Source organism: Micropterus salmoides, unplaced genomic scaffold (assembly GCF_014851395.1).
Source record: "Micropterus salmoides isolate LMB-PRFRI ecotype aquatic unplaced genomic scaffold, ASM1485139v1 Ms_hic_scaffold_4, whole genome shotgun sequence".
Taxonomy (NCBI): Eukaryota; Metazoa; Chordata; class Actinopteri; order Centrarchiformes; family Centrarchidae; genus Micropterus; species Micropterus salmoides.
Window position 1 is genome coordinate 8,994,383 of NW_024043372.1, and position 20,138 is coordinate 9,014,520.

At 38.3% G+C, this 20,138-nt stretch overlaps 3 protein-coding genes and 1 long non-coding RNA gene across 6 annotated transcripts in view; 1 reads left to right on the forward strand and 3 right to left on the reverse strand.

Annotated features, from left to right (window-relative positions):
* Positions 1–15: 15 nt before the first annotated feature.
* LOC119885792 lies at positions 16–12,995 on the reverse strand. Its single transcript, XM_038696020.1, has 6 exons — positions 12,681–12,995; positions 5,902–5,943; positions 3,988–4,187; positions 2,583–2,766; positions 2,131–2,233; positions 16–386 (listed from the first exon to the last, which is right to left on the reverse strand). The coding sequence occupies exons 3-6, from the start codon at positions 4,158–4,160 to the stop codon at positions 268–270; spliced, it is 579 nt and encodes a 192-aa protein (XP_038551948.1). The 5' UTR covers positions 4,161–4,187; positions 5,902–5,943; positions 12,681–12,995; the 3' UTR covers positions 16–267.
* Positions 8,592–19,934, forward strand: LOC119885793. The gene is made up of 4 exons (XR_005441392.1): positions 8,592–8,657; positions 8,920–8,976; positions 15,286–15,376; positions 19,828–19,934. It is a non-coding gene; the product is annotated as an uncharacterized LOC119885793 (long non-coding RNA).
* Positions 10,116–12,682, reverse strand: LOC119885790 (zinc-binding protein A33-like). Its single transcript, XM_038696018.1, has one exon. It carries the CDS (start codon positions 12,581–12,583, stop codon positions 11,207–11,209), a length of 1,377 nt encoding a protein of 458 aa, XP_038551946.1. The 5' UTR covers positions 12,584–12,682; the 3' UTR covers positions 10,116–11,206.
* LOC119885789 (filamin-B) overlaps positions 15,981–20,138 on the reverse strand; it is a 71,823-nt gene continuing 67,665 nt past the window's right edge. For 2 of the 3 annotated variants that reach the window (XM_038696016.1, XM_038696015.1), the window contains 4 exons: positions 19,809–19,985; positions 19,439–19,657; positions 18,646–18,855; positions 17,458–17,645 (listed from right to left, as the gene is read on the reverse strand). In XM_038696016.1, coding sequence (XP_038551944.1) covers positions 17,458–17,645; positions 18,646–18,855; positions 19,439–19,657; positions 19,809–19,985 — 794 coding nt within the window. Of the gene's footprint in view, positions 17,646–18,645; positions 18,856–19,438; positions 19,658–19,808; positions 19,986–20,138 lie in introns of all 3 variants that reach the window. The other variant, XM_038696017.1, reaches the window with a different exon arrangement.

Genomic DNA, 20,138 nt, shown 5'->3' on the forward strand with positions numbered 1-20,138 from the left:
AATTTGAAAGCTTGGTATAACAAAAACTTCTGTATTCAGTAGTTTCAATGGAAAGTACCGAGGATAATTGTCATGATCATAACCCAAAATGGTTTATAATACCCCTAAATTCCCAAATGACAAGAGCTGGGAGGACACTTTGGGATTTGTTAGCACTATTGGGCATTAAAACAAGTGTGTCAGGAATAGTGTTTATCACATCAAAGCTTGATTGCTGCACTCTCATTAGAGAGCGACCTCTGGTGTCTGGTGTCTGAAGGCTGAACGTCAGCCCAGTGTGTCGGTAGCCGATGGGCTGTTGAACACACCATTCCTGGCATAGAAAGTGTTCTTCACCACCGAGGATTTGGCGCGGGACGGAGTTCTGTAATCCAGAGTGTAGTCACCTGTGGATCCAGACAGACGCCATTAATCAGGAGGACAAACTGAGCTAGAACAAAGAGAATATAATGGTGGTGATGGTGGTCGCTTGCTTTATACACAGATACAAATTCACACACAAGTTCAATCTAGAAGAGTTAAAATTAAACAGATATAAATTACATTTGGACAGTGTCATCCACAATTAGTTGCAAGAAGCAGTCTGAAGATTGTTCCTAATCAGAAAAATAACAGCATTGATTGCTTGATAAGACAATTTTGTTGATCCCCTGACTCTTCCTCTAGCGCCACCATGAGGTTCACATTTTTGTTCTTGACTGAATATGTCTCAAGAAGTGCGTAGGACAACAACATGCACCGCCTACACACTCGACACAAGTGGCATAAGGACGCCACGTTTGGAGCGCAGCACCCAGAGACACTGACTGTGTTTGAAACATAGATTGTAAATAAAAAGGTTTGAAACTGGTAAAGCTGCTGTCTAACAGGGCGGCGTGGCATCGAGTGCTGTTCCAAACAGATCTAAAGATCTTTTCCTGTCTCATAAGATGCCTTAAAAACTGACTGTTATAGGGGCAGTTTTTGATGCTGACTCGATGCTGACTATTACCCATAAATCTGTTCGCCAGCGGTAGCTCAGAAAAATGGAGAAGATGGCAGTCAAACAAGCCGAAATTTGTCTACAAATATCAAATTTTAAAAGTATTTTTTGCTTTTTGAAATGTTAGCGCGAACTGAACACTGAACTATCCTGTTAGCCTGTGACTGTAACTTACAAAGTTTGTTTAGCATGATTTCTGAGGCGTCTGTTATCCATTTGCCTTTTCAATAGCTAGCTAGCTGAAGCTAAGGCTAGTGACTGACAGCCAGAAGAGACGCAAGATGGCGTGCTGACATCACATGTTGCTGAAAATACTGCCCTAAAAGGCTGTTCAAAACCATTGTTCATAGACATGCCTTCACTCGAAAGTAATGCCTTCTGAGGCACCTGTCTATTACGGCAGAGGGGCAGTAAGGCGACAAGGCAACTGCCTTCTGTTTCGAACACAGCCACTATGGCTGCGTTCCATTCGAAGTTGGAGGTCAGAATTTCCCTGACCTCAAAACGTTCCAGGTGCACGACGGCAAACGTAAACAAAAACATGGCTGATCGTAACAAATTTATGTTTCTTTGCCATGTCCACGTTCAATTGAACTGCCAGCAGTTTTCTTGCTGTTAATTAAAAACACGGCTTTTTTATTGAAAATGAGTGACATTATAAACATACATGTCCGTAACCTGCAAAAGTCAGTAAATGTATATTTATTTTATAATGTTGTATATTTTCTAATGGTTTCACATTTGTTTAACATTTTCCAGAATAATGTTTGTGCAAAGATGACTTTCACAGACTGTTACCATAACCAGCTACCTAATAATATTGGTGACGATCGACGATCAATTTACAAGCAGAACAGGTTTAACTATATGACAGTATGTATGTATTTTAATTTAATTAATTTATACAGGCAAAGACTTTGCCTTTTTAGTTGATGGTGTACCATTTACAGTATGCGCTTCCATGGGTGCTGCCATTGTTGTGTAACGTCAGACAGGAGCTTCTTTATGATGTCAGGGTAGATGGATTTGTCTTTGAGTGTACTTTTTCTAGTGAGAGGTTGTAAATGTTCGAGTTCCGAGTTGTTTCAAATGCATCATATGTCGGGCATAAACAGGTAGAAGTGAAGCAGTCAGTGTCTCTAACTTACCCAGCCTCCACCCGTACTCCCAGGACGAGAGCAAAGGATAGTCAAACTTCTCCTCAGGTCTAATCCGGCCACGTCTTTGCAGGTATAGATTCCGTCCTTTGCCCTGCAGGTGACATTAAGTTTAAAATTACCTATAAATTTTAGAAACATTTGGCATAAATACAGGACTACTGACTAATCAATCATGACATTGCTCCCTGTGTTTAATAGTCAGTTAATTGAAAGTAAAATCTTTTTGTTAGTCATCAAACTAACAATAGAAGAGGCTTTTGTTTAATATATAATATTACTGTTTAATATATAATAATACTACTAGAATTAAGATAAAACAAGTTTTAATTTCAAGCTGCAAGTAAAAAAAAACTAGAAAATCCGACTTCTACAATCAACTGTGCACTGGTACTTCAGTCTACTGGAAGTATGTTACATGTTTAACCAAAAGTGATTCGTACATGGTGAGAAGAGTCCTGATAGAGTGCATGTCTGGTCTGGGGAGAAACTGGCCTCATTTGGGGGGGCACACTGAGCCGCTCCTCTCCTTTCAAAGAGAACACTGGGCGAGGAGGAGGTGGAGGAGCAGGAAGAAGAAGGTCGCTCTGCTTCTCAGTTGTCCTTGTAACAGGAGGCAGTACAGCCCTGATGGGTGGAGCATAAATGAGTCATGGTTTTCTGGTGTTTTTGTGGTTCACTTTCTGTCTTTGTGGTTTCTCGTTCTCTGTTTTAAATGCTTTTGCTCTGTCATTTCTTAATAATTTTCCCCATGTTTTCTGTTTTACATTGGTATTTCCCTCTTCTGCAGTTTCTGGTCACTTCCCTTCCTCTATCATGGTTTCCTGCTAGTTTGATTATTTGCTCCTCCCTGGTTAGTTTCACCTGTGCCTTGTTAATCACCTCCCTCTTGTGTAATGACGTCCGTGTCTTTCCACCGGTTAGTGTTGACTCGTCTTCATGAGTTTGTTGACTATCCATGCCTGGCTTCAGTGTTTCCTACCTGTGTTTCTGGATGTCTTTGTGGATTATTGGATTTTGGATTGTAGCCTGTGTCATTTGGATTTTGTTTGCTTTATGTTTGGGCTACCTCCCTGTTTTGGACACTTGTCTTCCTCTTCACTGCGTCAGCATGTTGATTTTTGTTGTTTCTTAATAAACACTATAAACTGCATCTGCTCCTCCTGCATGTAGGCTACTGCAATTGGTGGGACCAAATCCCAGGTGTTTTCTAGTGTCTGCGCTTGGAAAAACGTGAAAAAATGGCTATATATTATATATATATAATATAGCACTTTTATCCAAAGAGCTTTACAAGGTTTTTGATGCTCATTCACACACACTCACACAGAGATGGGTGCTGTCCAACCATCAGGAGCAATTTGGGGTTCAGTGCCATGCCTAAGGACACTTCTCCACATGGATAGGAGGAGGTGGGGATTAAACCGGGGATTGAAGTCTTTACAAATAACACTAAAGCTCATTAAACAGTACAGATATGAATGAATTCACTCCTCATTGATGCCAATGTTCTATTTTCATTACCAACTCAAAAATCATAAATTTTATTGCTTGTTCTTTAAAATCTTTCTGTCCGTATGGCACATCTGCTGTGTGCTGTGGGCATTAGGTGACACACGTCAAATAATGCTACGTGATGCGCCCGATGTTTGTTGCAGTTAAGAGGGTGACTCTTACTGTACCTTCGCTTGACCATACTACTTTAACTCAATCTACAGAAAACATAATTTTTTTTGGACAAATAAAATTTGGTACAACAAACACATTGGATTAAGGCTGATACCAGATCTGCAGTTTTACATGAAAACCCCTCCGACAGACAGGTTTAATGTGAATAAAGCAACTCACCGGGGGTCAGCAGGCAGATGGGGCAGCTGTGTTGGCTCTGTGTCGTTTCGGGGATTGTAGCAGGATGGGTAAAGTTTAGCATAGCGGTCCTTCCAGGCCAAGCGGGTGAACATCTCCTTCTGGATCTGCTCTCGATAGCAGTTCTGGTTCTGGGTCGTCAGCAGGCCGCGCATCTCCAGTCAGAAGGCCTAATTTAGCAACTGGTTTATACCATTTTGACACAGTTTCAAATTAACTAAATGTTAAATTTAAATAGTATTATTAATGCAAAGTACCTGAAACCAGGTTCAACCTGCCTCACAAATTTGCAGTGGGAACAAATTTATCAGGGGCCCCTGGTTCCCGGATGTAAAAGTCACAATTCATTTTCTCAATTACATTCTTAGCTGAATCATCAGTACAAACGATTAACATAAAAACTGAAGAGAAGTCAATAACAACTCCCATGGTGCACTTGGGTAAGAAACATCCCTAACCCTAACTGTGGGAGAAAAATAAAAATGACAATGTAAAGGAAACTGATCACAATCTGCATCTTAAATGAAATCACCCTGTGTTTTGTTCTGCACATTCAAAATCTATCCCACATATAATATACATATAATATGATAAACTTGTAATTTTAAAAGAAATCTACTGCATTATTTCTCTGCTGGTAGTATCCCTTTCAGAAAAAGTGACAGACACAGAAAGAAACCCATTTGAGTTTGTAGGCTACTGGATGAGAAGTGCCGCTCTTCATTGGAGGTGGAAAACTGAAAATCTCTACCACATTTTTCTCCCTTGCCACACTTCTGGAAAAAACATTTATTCTCAGAAACACAGTTGAAATAATTGAAACTGCTAGACATAACACAAAACTATAGGGCCTTTAAATTATCTGAGAGACTCCTGTGTTTGATGTTTACTAACCTTGAGGACATTATTTAAAATGTACAGCAGCATCTGACTTTGACAAAGGATAATCTTGTTCGCATACCATCTCATACCAACATCAGTGTTTGTCTCTTTAAACATTTACCTCGATAGAACAATTTTAGTTGTCTTATATTAGCCAAACAGGTGGCAGATCAGAAAATGAATAATGAATCTGTCATGGTTTTAAAAGACAATAGATACTGTCCTGCCAGTAGGGGTGTCAGATCAGAACACACTCACGTCAATGTAAATCTCGTACTTGTATAGCGCTTTCCTAGTATTTTCGACCACTCACTACATTCATTCACTGAGCCTAAGTGCTCAAACAGAAACTAACATTCACACACATTCATACACTGGCTGAACGGCCGCCAGGGGCAATTCAGGGTTCAGTATCTTGCCCAAGGACACCTCCTGAGCCACAGCCACCCAATGTAAAATATATAAATAATTTAGATACAACTTATAATGAGTAATTCAGGGTTTTTTTTGTCCTTTAGGTTGGATTACTTGTAATTAAAAATAATCTAAAATTTTGGTCAGATTAAACTGTCAAACGTCCATGTAGAGATCCCTTTCATGTACTGGATGAGTTTCCGTCTTCATCACATCTGATCCTTTTGTTTCTAGTTTGAAACATCTCAAAAACACTGATACTGATAATGGATTTGAATAGTAAAATTCTAGCCGTTGTTTATAAAGTTGTAGCAACGAAAGAAAATGTGTGACAAAAAGATCTCGATTTACTTTATTACTGTAACTTCATTTTTTCTAAAAAATGTCTTGTAAATCACAACACCACCATAACCAGCACAATAAATACAAACTGAAGACTTTCACGAGCAAAGGAACAAATAAGTAAAAAATCAAAGACTTTGAAGTTGTCCTTTACATCATTACTTAGCATTTAACAAGCTGCATGCCATTATTTAGATGGTGCTACAGTGCTGAAATCCCATGATGAAATGATTGTATTAGATAAAAATCTTAATTTACCTTTGTTTGCCTGCTGCAGAGCTGTGCAGGATCAGCTTCTCACTGTGGAAATGAGATGTGGATCAGATAACACAGGGAAACATGAGACATGCACACACATACACACACATGCTTAAAGCCTTTGCCCCAGTGGTGATTATGTGATGTCATCACATTAATTGTTTTTTTTTTAATCAGTTACTAATGCCATCACAAGGCCAAACAGATTAGAGTTAGGAGAGCACCATATAAGTACTTGTATTAGTATTTTTATTTATAAGCCTAATAGTATTGTAAAAAATCCTAGAGGAAACATTGCCATTGCCCGCCTCTTATGGTTCATTGCAGCAGGCTCAATGACATTTGTTGGCAGAAATAAAGACATTTTAACTCTGGACTGGAATCACATGGATTTGAAGATGGCTACTTCAACAAAATCAATGGAAAATGAGCCTAAATAATGGGTTACAAACGAAAAGGGTACAGTTCCTTTTCAATTAACATAATCAATTGCAGGCTGTTGCTTTATAGACATTAACCTGCCAGTTTGTTGACACTTGTTCTTTTCGGCAAGTGGGAGATATTTGTCTGACTCAGAATTGCTTGGCTCATGTGAACATTTTTTTCCACCTGGCTGCTCTGTCTGCGCGATATAATATACAACATGATATGTGGCATATAGAAAGACAAAATCCTGTTATCATCTGAGAGCATTCACAAATTATTTCATTGCTAGCCCTGAAATCACAGAAATGAAATGAGAAGTATCTTAAATTACATTGCAGTGTTAATAAACACAATGCACAGATACAGTAAGTAACCATTCAAAATGCTGTAGATGGACTCTCTAACTCTACTTCTTAAAAAGAAACCAAACTCTCACCAAAACACATCATCCTTGAGGCTTAACTACAGAGAGAGCATTTCCTTCCAATTTGCAAAGCAGGTTGTATTTAATATTTTTAAACCTGTTTTCTATGTTAGCTGCGTTTGTATTACTTCCATTGACTGTCAATCAGTGAAACACGTGAAAACACTGAAAGGACTGTGTAACACATCGTCACCACGCTTGTGCACATGCATGTCAATTGTTATTTAGTGCGTACCACAACAAACAATGTATTGGCTGATGTTGTAATTCCCTAATAATGCCTTGATGAAGACCAATATTTTACTGAAAAGCCCCTTTTATTGAACTCTGAATTAACAATAGGCTATGCCTTGAAAGTATTAAATTCTCTGAATTATTTTTAATTTTGTAGTCTGGAGAAATACATAACCATAATGCCCTGAAATTATAAATCACTATTTCCTTATTGTTTATAATAGAGTACCTACATCTGTCAAATCATTCTTTTATAAATTTAAACTCACATACAACTGAACTTAATGGGCCAATGGACCTTATACTCATCTGCAACACACATGAATGAAAATATAATGTGTGAGTTAGTGAATAAATTAGTGTCAGTGAAAGGTTAGTGAAAATAATGTGTGTGTTAGTGTATACATTTCCAGGCTTATTTATATTAATTTACTTTTCCTTCCCTTAAGGCAAGACACCACAGTCCAAAATTATGATTTTGCTTTAATCTGTCTATTTTCTAGTATTCTAAGTATTATTACCACACTTTTATAAAATGTACAAAACAACCTTGAATAATATAACCATTATTTTGTGTCTATTTTACACAAAGTTCGTCAACTGCAGAGTGCGTAAATTTCAACTGGTCTTTTTAAAACTCTCCATATTGAATAATTTATGATTTTAAAGTTTCTTTTCTAGAGCATGTTAGCTAGTTCAGATATCATATATCTATAATAGATGTGGTCATGTGACATTTTTTAACAAGCAAAGTGTGTTTCTATTGCTTTAGCCAATCTTCTACAGTCGTTTTCTCAAAATGACATGTTTCCTGTGCGCCAAGTCATTTTCCTTGTCCTTCAAAGCAGTTAGGGCATCATAATTCTAAGTTTCTTAGGGCTTATAGTTATATATATATATATATATATATATATATATATATATATATATAACTATATATAGCAAGACATTTACAGAATTTTTTTGTAAATATCTTTAATGTTCTCATTTTAAGAGAACAATAAAAGATACTGTAAAATTGTATGTGGGGGGGAAGGGTCTGTCACACATATGAGCGGTATATTTTCAATAAATCCATGAAAAAAACAATATTTTGATAAACTGACATCTGAGTTTTATCAATGTGCTGGAAAAATGGATTTGTGTGATATGCAAATCAGTTGTGGTGTCCGAACAATAATGCTGCGATGATGTGTTGAGAAGAAATCCGCTTGACACTGTTCTTGATCATAAAGGTTTATTACATCAAGGAGTTCAGCATCAATTACAAGCTCTGCAGCAGCTTGGAGAGTGACCCAGCCCGATGGCCACTCTGTCTCTCTGTACATCAAACATAGCTTATATAGAATATGTGCAGACATCTGCTAGATACCATAGAAGGGTTCAGTACTATTCTGAGGTAACAAAACAAGAGTTAGAGGTCAAATTCTATAGAAGGGTTCAGTCCCTACATAACCACCAATCACTACTCTCCCCTTAGGAGGTCACTGACCCTCTGTCCAGCTTTTTTAAAAAGCTTCTATTCATGTTCAGCTTGTAAAGTTTCATTTTCTATGACTAAATTTGGGAATAAAGCCTATTTGACTTTGGTGTCATGGGTGTATGAATTAGTTTAAGCGCGCATGCGCGAGAACACAGTTGAGACCGTTGAGAGCGCGGGTCTTTGGCTGAGGTAAGAGAGCCAGTCTAATTACATTGTTTTAATTATATTATTTACAATATTAACTCATCCTAACATTTGGAGTTAGTTCTGTTTCATCTTTTCTTCTTCTGTGTCGGTTTTGTGGAGGTTTGCCGCCGCCCACCGCGATTTAAACCGATTTTGTTTGTGAGAAAAGGAGGAGGAACGAGTCCCAGCTAACGTTAGCTTAAATCTCTGCACGTGTTATCGTTAGCATTAATTTGACTTGTCTCCTTGTTTATTTTCCTGTCAGGGGAGCCGCCGAGTCTACCACAAACACAGCTGATGACTTACCTGCTCTGTAAATAAGGTAAGAAGGTGTTTTAAGTGACAACATGTGTGCACAACTAAGTGTAATGTACACATAACGGTTACAAATTTAGTGTGTGAACTTTTTATATGAGGTAACAGTCTATGGTCTGAAAGTGGTAAATTAACTTTAATGTGACTGAATTTGAGTCGCATCTTTTTAATACTGCCAGTTCAGCCTTCAGTGTTTCCTCGACCGGACTACTAAAATTTCCCAGTGGTGTCTGTTTCAGTGTGTTAGCTTCTCAAGACTGCTGGAAAAGTGAAGCTGGTTAGCGCTAAGTTAGCTAACATCTCCTCTCCCCTTCAGGCTGAGCAGCTTCTACAGCAGCTACATAGCTGCTATGTAACTTAATATTAGCTCAATTTATAGAAAGTAACTAGAAGCTGTATTTTATTACTGCCTACTTGTCCAATGATCAGAACATCAGGTACAAACTTGGACTAAACTGACGTAGCCTGCAGCTCTGTCCTGTACAGACTGTTTAAATTATTTTAAAATTTTCAGTCTGAAAAAGTGGTTTTGGAAAAGAAAGGTGCCAGGAGGAGCTGACGTTAGTAAAGATAATTAGTGATGCAAACTAGTCCTTTTAAGCTAATTAGGAGATGTTTCTTTTTGGATTTTAATGTGCAAATAAAATGCACCTCACAAGGGAGGAGGTTTCTCATGTTTTCTATTTTTTTTATATTAATGTCTACAGATAAATGTCAGAAGCTGTAAAACAAAAGGCAAACACAAAAGGCAAACATGAACAGTCGTATCGATAATGATTCTGAGGTCATATTAACAGGGTTTTCATGCGATATGGTGAAAATAATGGCCCAATATGATGTGAAATTACATATTTTTCATTAGAAAATATGAAATGTTCTTGGGGGAGCACCCCCAAACCCCCCGACCAACACCAAAACATTCATCTAAAGCTCACATTAAACTTGGAAAACACTGCATTTTTAAGCTATTCTAAGGTGCATCACATGCTTATGGACACAAGAGCAATGTTGCTGAGACATGTTGTGTTGGGGTTTTATATTCAGACTCCGCTGCTGAAAAAAATCCTAGAGGAAACACTGAGCCTTTATTTGTTAGTTTTATCTGTTATGTTTTGGTGAGCTGCTGATAAAATTACAGTCAGTAAATCAGAATACTTATGTTTTTTTATTGCTTTAAAGATAAAGTTATTAAAAAGTAGTTGAAAACAATCAACTTTACAATAACAAATAATATCACATTAAGTCATGCTAAAAATCTGACGATTACCATAAAATACAACAACACTGACAAAATGAGGATGACTGAAAAGCACAATGGATAACTGAATAAAACCTCTTAACCGACCAGATCATTGTTAGGTTTCAAAAGAAAGATTTTCAATTAACAACATAGTTACATTAAATGGAAAATTCTTAATTCAGATTGACCCACCCTTCACATAACAGACAAACATAAATAACTGCATAATCTTAACAATGACCATCACATGAAACTATTTACACAAATCCATCATAAATCTTCGTTTTTATTTCATCTTTCTCAAGAACACCCTTTTATCGTAACTAATTGAAATTTAAACACTTCTGTTTTAAGCACGTCTGGCCTCATTATTATTCTATGTCAAGTCTGGAATTAACATCCTATTTTGTCGTTATAGTGTACATTAATTTCCATCTCTGTATCCTGTAATATATCATGAAATATACAAGTTTCACACCCAGATCTTCTGAATGTCATTACAATCCCAGAATACATGAATCAGTAATTTCACATTTGAAACTCCCTGTTATACGACGTCATATATGTGAACTTTATTGCTGGTATAATTAATTATATACATTATATTGGATTAGCCAGAAATGTTGATTTACAGTTTACCATTTAACAGTGTCTTATGTCCGTAAATGCTGCTGGGCTTGGTTATGTTGCACGCTCGCCTGGCTCCGGCACAACACTGGTGCCGCTCTCTACCAGGTGTTATTTTATTGTAAACAACATTATTTTGCTGCTGGTGGAGAGAGAGCACCGATGATGCGGGCATATATACACAAATACATTTTATCCAAGCGAATATTGTGGCGATTATGGGCTAAGCCAGAATTTTAAACATTTGTCATTACTGAACAATTTGCTATTTATTAACATGTTGAATAATCAGTTAAGGAAAAACTTTGTACTTTGTGTAGCCTAGTCATCAGTCGTCATCCTGTAACCAACCCCATCTGTTTGCTCTCTTTTACTTCACCGGTAATATCTTCAGTGGGACTTTATTCAGATTGCTAACGTATGGAAACAGTCTCTCAGTGAAAGTGTGTGTGAAGGTGTGGATGTGTGTGTTTGTATCAGGATCAGAGAATGACAGGTTTCCTTTTTTCCAGTCCAGATGTACTCTGATCCTCTGGAGTTTCTTCTCCAAAAAGACAGTGGTGGAGAATTCTGGTAGTGAGCGTACTGAGTACTGATCTTTATAGAACCCTATCCTCCATAATCCAGATGGTGGCTCTTGTTTCCTTTGGACAGACTCTGCTAACATGCCAACTTTCCAGTCTGTACTGTCTCCTACCTCAACGTCCCAGCTGTGAGTCCCAGAGTTAAAGCCCTCAGACCCCAGGACAATGGGATAGTAGTCAAACCTCTCTGGGTTTTCAGGAAGCTTCTCTCTCTTTCCCAACACCACGCTGGTCAGATCTCCAGACAGGATGAGATGTGGATGAGCAGAGTTTGGATCCAGAATCACAGGAGTGTAGGAGACCATCTCCTTCATCTTGTTCCAGATGTTGAAGGTCAGGTTGCCCAGGTGTTTGGCCTCGTCTATCAGAGCTCCTGAGACCAGCTCTGGATCCTCCAGCAGGGGGCGCTTCTTGACTCTTTCTACTGCAGCCTTGTAGTTGAGCAGGAATGAGACGTCTTCAGCTCTCAGCTCCTCCTCTGTGGCTTTGATGGTTTCTGAAAGAGCTGTTATCTCTCTGCGCATAGCCTCAATCTTTAACTTCATCATCCGGCTCTTCTGCTCCTCTTCCTCCCTCACAGCAGTGATCCTGGCCTCCTCTTCCTCTTGTAGAAACTGGTGAAGCTTCTCAAACTGCTCTTTAATCTGCCTCTCTGCGTGTCGGGCCTGGACCTTAATGTGTTCTGTTGTTTGATCACAGTTTCCTTTAACTTGTTCAAAGAGCTTCAGTTTCTCCTGTAAGGGTTTCAGGGATTTCTTGAGCTCCTCTCTGTGATCCTGTGCAGCTTCATCGATGGGTCTGAATCTGTGGTTGTTGTGTGTTTTTGAATCTTTGCAGATGACACACACTGGCTGCTGATGGTCCAGACAGAACAGTTTGAGTTTCTCAGAGTGCAGACTGCAGAGAGTGCCAGACTCTGCTGAAGCTCTCTGATCTCTGTCCTTTAAAAATGCCTCACACAGGTTCTTTAACGCCAGGTTACACGGTGGATCACAGTGTTTAGATACTTTCTTACAGACTGGACAGCACTGTATTTGTTTCTCTCTCCACCATCTTTGCAGACAGGCTTTACAGAAGCTGTGTGTACATAACAGAAAAACAGGGTCTCTAAATATGTCATGGCAGACAGGACAGGACAGATCCTTCTCAGATTGGAAAGACATTTTCTCTCTCAGTGAAGCTGAATACACCAGGTGGAACAATATAACAGGAAGTTAGTCAGTTGGATGTTCACTAGCTTGCAAGTTCCTTTAAACTTACTTTCACTTTGAGTTGTGGCTGAAGTTGAAATTCAATTTCTGCAGCAAGTAGAAGTGTCAGTCTTTCTGGATTCCATTATTCCTGTCTGTAACTGTCCTTTCTCAGTTGAAGTTGTGGTTTTAGTGTGAAGGTGAATCTTGTCATCTGTCTCGCAATGGTTTGCTCTCAGGGAAAGAATAACAGACTTTGTTTCCTGGTTTGTTTGGGTTTGACAGAATGGGTGGAGCTTTGTCAGCCCAGGGTTGTGTTTTAATTTAAAGTGATTCTCTCCGATTGCTCGTGGGTTAAACTTACCAAGTTCACCAAGACCTAGTGGATAAATAATTAACTAGGCAGATATATAAGAAATTATATAAGGTAAGGAGTTCTGTGCTTTAAATGTCTATTAATCTACATTATTCTAATCCAGCGGTTCTCAAACATATTCACATCAAGGACCCCTAAACTGATACAAATTATACTATGGACCCCCATTTAATTATATTTTATACTAGGGCCCCCCATCTGATATGATTTTTGCTATTAGATGCTTTGTGAGCGATAAAGTCAGTGAAGTGCAAGATCTACCCACAACTGAACTGAGAAACGCTCTTTTCTATAGTTCACAAATTTAACTTTTTAAGATGAAGAATGTGTGTGTTTTTTTTTCCCCGATCACTGGGTCCATTTAAAGCCTTTTATTTATCATGTAGGGGTGGTGATGGTGCAATGAGTTCTAAAAACAATAATAAAAAAAAAAACAAGTATTAAAATGAACGGATGACAAAGTATCCTGAAATGACAACAACATGGGTAACAAATTCTCCTCCCTCTGTCTTAAAGACTTAAACCATTGAAGCCTTTGCCTGGTTACTGCGTGCATCTTACAGCTTAACTAATATAGCTTTCCTGTGGAATAAACTACAAAAACAAAACAAACAGCATCTTTATAAATTTACTTCAACAAAATATTTAGGAGATAAAGGAGCTCAGGCATCTTGAGTCGATGATAAACTCTGAAGTGGCCGCTTTTTGTTCTGGAAAGCTCAGGCAGGTTCTGTGGGATTTAGGGGTAGAGAGAGGAGCAGAGAGAGGGAGAGTGGGCTACAGAGAGGAAATGTATGTCAATTCCACATTATACTGTTAGTATATTATTAATATTACTTAGTTTTTTCATTTCATTTTTATTTCATATGGTTTACCACAAGTATAGGCTTAATATTTCAGTGGGTTGTTTTCATTTATTAAATCCTTGTGCAAGAAGCACAGTCTACATCTTTCACTACTACTGCCACTGGCTTTACCAGAGGCGAGAGTAGCAAACTCTTTAAACGCACAGTAAGCCTCAGTTTAGCTGGATGTGTAAGTTACTGTGAGTAATGAATAGAGACTGCAGCTCTGCAGCTTCTCACTGATCTAATACTGAATGAATATGATAATTCCACTTCCAGTTGTACATGAGACATGATAGATAGTATTAGTAATGAAAAGGCAAGATTTATAATTTGTAAAAAAAAAAAAAAATATATATATTAAAAAGTTACTTACCATATTGGGTGTCTGTCTATTTTATTTACAATTCATTCCAAATTAGCCATTTGTAAGTCGTAATATTAAAGCCATAATGTGATCATTTAATAAACCAAATTGATCATTTTAATATGAGGAATCTTGTGGCCGTTAGGAATGCATGGCACAGTGTGATGTAGTAGTGTGGTAATGCAGTTATGTCATAAAATGTTAAACTCATACACTCTCCTGACCCCCACAACAACGCTCAACTGTGCTTTATGCTCATGTTGCCAACTTTTGCACATACTTGTCAGCATTGTATTATAGTATTAATGTATCTTTTTATATTGTTTGTATACTTTTCTGTATATTTTTTCTGATCTCCTTACTTTTTATATATTTATATTACTATTTATGTTATGTGTACTGTAAGCACCAATTCATACCAAGGCAAATTCCTTGTATGTGAAAATGTACCTGGCAATAAACCCGATTCTGATTCAGAAAAAAAGGGATTCAAAATATATGTATTTTGTTACACATTTTGTTTGTTGCACATAAAGGTAATATGGTTAGTTAGCATTGAAAGAACCCGTAAACATACATTTCATAGGTCCAAGCACAAGCTAACCTGTTAACAAAATAGTAATAATAATGGATTACATTTATACAGTTGATCCAAGATAAACCAATCTGTCCTAAACAACAAGAAACATGACATTAATGACATACTTACTAAGCTTACATGTTAAGTTTCCTCCAGCATATCATTGTGATAATTGTTTACACTTACCAGCAGTAAATAACACTCAGTGATAAATTGATGAACTTAAAATGCTAGTTGACCACCACATTCATTATAATGGTGGCCGGCAGAGCCTCTCAAGCAGAGGTTTACTCAAACTTATCCACACTTTACAGATGGTACACAAAACAAAGATTAGCAAAAGCTGCTGCTATGAAACAGCATAGGAGTGGGAATATGTTTATTATATGTCTTGTAATTTAATAATTTGAAAGAGTCAGTTTGATAATGTATGAAAGTGTGTTTAAAGGTGTGCATGTGTGTTAGTATCAGGGTCATAGAAGTCAGCTTTCCTTTCTCATTGTCCAGATGAACTCTGATCCTGTGGAGCTTCTTCTTCACTTGAAGAACATTAGTTGGACCTGGTGGCGAGCGTGCAGTGCATTCATCATCGTAGAACGTAAGTCTCCATAATCAAGCCACTGTCTCTCCTTTTATCTGGGTAGACCTTCCTAACTTGCCTAACATACTGGTCATGGTAAAGTGGATAAGACACATGCCTTTGGTGTGAGAGACCCGGGTTCAATCCCCACTGTCATCCACCATTGTGTCCCTGAGCAAGACACTTCACCTCTCGTTGCTCTGACATATATAGCAATTGTAAGTCACTTTAGATAAAACAGTCTGCTAAATTAAAAAAAAAAAAACTCCCCCATCTATACGGCCTCCAACTATCACATACCAGCTGTTACCCTGTGAATTAAAGGCCTCAGAGCCCAGGATGATGTAAAAGTGATTAAAGGTCTGTGTTTTCAAGAAGGGCTTATCTCACACTGGTCAGATCTTTAAACAGGATGAGTAGAGTTTGGATCCCGAATCACAGGACTGTAGGAGCCCATCTCCTTCATCTTTAATTAAATTAGTAAAATCTATGTAAAGTTTTAATAAAATGAAAATAACATTTCTAGTGTAACAGCGCAGTAACTGAACTTCAACCTCCCCCAACCCCTGAATGAAACTGCATCTGAAAGCTTTGCTGAAGAGAAGAAATGGGATCCATGAAATCTTAATTCCAGTTGATTTTTAATTATCAAATGTACATCATCTCAGGGTTTAGTTTCACATTAAAACACCCATTACCCAATACAAAACGTTATTTTTCCCCCATACAAAAGTACTCTTATACCTTAAGTATCAAAAGTAGCAATGATTAGGCAACAACATCCAGGTAAGACAAAGAAGTCTACAGAATTACACACACACAAAAAAGACCTTGTTTTCCAGCTCAGATCTGATTTCTAACATTTATTTGTGTGCGTGTCTCCGATTGTACTTGTTAACTGCAGTATGGCTGGTAGAGAAATACTGAGGATGATACATAGACTTTTATTAATATCATTATCAAATCAGAACACTATGTTCAGGCAGACGCGAAGCAGATCAGAACTGAGCCACAAAGTTAAGTCAGATCTGTTCATGCAAAAATGCAGCTGAAGGAACAACAGAACAGCAATGGACCCAAAACTTGTTAGTTTGTTGCACAGTGCAGGAACCAGTAGTGTGAAGGCAGCTTTAATAGTCATTGATTCATTATGGCAACATTATGTACTCAAGGGATTCTGAGAGCTAAAGTTCAAGAGCAAGAAATCAATCGACATCAGTAGTCACGTACAGTTTGACACTTCCTTTCGGAGCAAGTCGAGTCGGTCTACAGAAACATCATACTGACAATAAACCAGAGAATTCCAGTTTTCTTCGTTTAACTGAGATTTTAAGGCATTTGTTTTGTTTATAGCACTTTGTTATTTTGTTGAGTAAAGTTCTGCACATATTTGGTTATTATTGGCTGGTGAAGGATTCAGAAGGTGGTCATTTGGCTCCCTGGTACACAAAAAAATAAAAATAAATCAGTGTCTCATTTTCCTTTTGTTCTCCGCACTGTGTAACCCGTAGAAAAGTTATTCCAGTTATTTAAATGCTCCACTTGTCTCTGACCAAACCTTTTCCAAATTTAGCTGTAACATTTTGGAAATGCAAAAAGACACCAAGCTGTGGTGTCATTCTCACCAACTATCTTTAATTTATCAATCATGTATAAAAAATATGGTCATGTGCAAAATTAGTCAAGTGATCATTTGAGGGCAGCAAAAATCAATAGATGAGACCTCTCTTTCCCAATAAGGTCATTTATTTGTCTTATTTTATTTACAGCTCCAGCTTTAGGCCAGATTATATAATCTACCACTTATACCATTTTCCCTCCCTGACTCACTGCAGAACAGAGTACCAAGTTTTAATTAACGATCATTTTCTTTCCCCTGCAACGTTTTAGGGTTTTTTTAAAAATTAGTTTTAAAAATTGGACACTTTGACGGGCAGTTTGAAACATATTTCAGCAAGTATATCAATTGTGTCAGGGCAGAAAATCCTTGAAACATCTGATTTAAACGGAACTCATTATTTGCAGTGCAGCTAACGTGTCCACTTAAACAGAAATGGAAAAAATGGTGCAGGAGGAGAGACAGCGGGTTTCTTTGTGCATCACGGCACGGTGACGTGGAAGGGGGAGCCTGGGACATGTTCGTCGCCCCACTTGACGACTAGGATGTAGTTGCCCCGCTCCTTCAGCAGGTAGCTTACGTTGTACTGCAGATTGCCCACGTGTTTGACCAGAACCTCCTCACAGGGGACCTGAGGACCGTGCACGCCCACCAGTAGCATGTTCTTACCTGGGAAGAGGAGGGGAAGAGAACAAGTGTTAAGTATGCGAACATCAGTGTTGTTAAAAGGAAAGTTCTGTAAAAGTAATTCCTGTAAAAATATTTTACTCAGCGTTGTTAAAATCAGGGGATGTATGGACATCTCTAGACATACTATGTCAGTGGCATCATTTGTAGAAGAATGTTTCTATTCCTCAAAGCAAGGTATGGGAAGAAAGAAATATTTTTGTACTGAAACTCCTGATTATTCAAAACCATTTTTAACGTAAAAAAAAAAAAGTCCAATGTAAATTGCATAAACACAAGCAGCTGTACAAGAACTTTGTAATAAATAAATAAGATTGGCAAAATTCAAAGAATAAGCAACTGTGAAGCTAACTGTTTTGACTAACTGTTAGAGGGATGAAAAATGGAGACGCTATTATTAGACTGTATAAATTGTATCTTCTGTAAGCGAGCATTATAGGACAATGTCCATGAACTCCATATTTATTGCAATTAAGAAAAGGGCAAGACCATTTAGGTATGTAGCATTTTGCATGCTAACAAGCCAATGTTTTATATAATAGTGATTAGCATGTTTGTCAGCATGCAATGTAAGCATTAAGTCCATCAGTCCATTTGTGATCCCCCAAAGTTATAGGATTTATCCTCTGGGGGACCATCAATATCTATAGCAAGATATTTCTTTTATTAGTTTTCCATCAATAGGCCAATACTCTCATCCCTACAGCAACAGGGTGAGTGTGGATACAAATCAAACCATATTTGGAAGAAAAAACGGATATCATGGCTCCAAACTAGGGCGATAAATTGAATCTTATTTTTAAAAAAACTAACTGCGTTAAACTGTGGTGATGATTGCAATGTGATTAATCCTGTTGCTGCCCTATTTGAATTTGTTGCCTTAATACAAATCTTTCCCTCCTAACAGAAAGTGCATTGTGAGTTGTTCATGTACACTCACAGGTCAACAGTCAAGTTATATTGTCAGTGGAGTTTTCCTTACCAGCCTGGCTGCAGTCGACTAAGAAGCTGCTCTTCTGTCCCACGAAGGCCTTGCTAAGGCCGGGGCCTTTGCTCAGCACCTTGCTGGCGTCAGAGTCGGCCATCCTGGGCATGGCACTCTGGGTGAAGCTGCTGCTGGACGCCCTTACTGCGGGATCCACTGTTAGTGTCGACGTCTCGCTGGCATTGGTCACATTCACCAGCCGATTACCTAAAAGGGGTGAATCAGGTGTAATTATATTTAATTAACCTTGTAGTTTTAAAAACCTTTCAAAGGAGGAGAACAAACTATTAAAAACAAAAAGGTTGCATCTGCTCCTACATTTCCCAGAATTACATTTGACAAGCCATAATAAACCTCAGGATATTTTGCATCCAGCCATTCGTTTGTTTACTTATTAAGTAGCTAAATAGCAAAAGCAGTAGCTTTCAGCTGCACGTCATGGTCATTTATCTTCTGATTGCTGAAGACAATGAGTTGGGGTTAAAAGCTAAAAACAAAGCTAATAAGTAGAAGTTTGAGTTTAGATTATTGTCACCCATTTGATAATATACTGAATGGCAATAAATCAATATATTTACATTTGGGAAAAGTAAAAGTCACTCATTAATATACTGTAGACAGACTTAGGTTTCTGCTGCACAAGAGCTAAATCCACAGAAAGAATATTACACACAAGGACTAAACAGAGCCATGAATTTTACATACATACATCAGTAACACCTGGTCTGTAGTGTGAGGTTATAGTGGCACAATACAGGTCAGTTCAGCAGAGTGACGTTCACCACTTTACCTGTAACTTTGGCCTTGAAGGGACTGCCACTGATGTGGTTCGGTCCTCCATATTTGATGCTGACCAGGTAGTTTCCAGGTGCCATGGGAGTGTACTGCACCTTGTAGCCCTCTGGAACCTCCTGGCAGTCCATCTTTACCTTGGACGGACCCTCGATGGTAACGGCTAAGGCCCCGGGGCCCGCCTTAGTGTTGTTAATGATGAACTCTGACTGGGTACCTGCAAGATTAATAAATAAAATTAACATGTAGAGGTTTTGGTACTTTTGATAAAATACAAAAACTTTAATTAGAATGTAAAAAGTATTCTTGTTTTGTGTCTTTAAGTGAAGAGATCACGAGTCAGGTGAATAGATGGACAGATAACCCACCTGTTGTGCCTCTCTCCAGTCCAGCTCCATAAGCTGAGACCAGACCGGGATCTCCGGTCTGTCCAGGTTCTCCGACACGGACCTGGAAAGGACTTCCAGGGATGTGAGAGCCGTTGAACTTGACGTCGATGGAGTGGACACCATTCTCCCTGGGGATGAACCGGACAGCATACTTGTCTGGAGGACAGGACAGAGGGATTTGGTCACTGGAAGTCCCAATATCAAAGATTTTTGAGACTTTCCTCCCTTACAGATAATTGTGCTGTGTTTGTGAAGAGCAACAGGACTGAAAGCAGGGACTGTCTGATGTACGTTTCCTTGAAAACACAT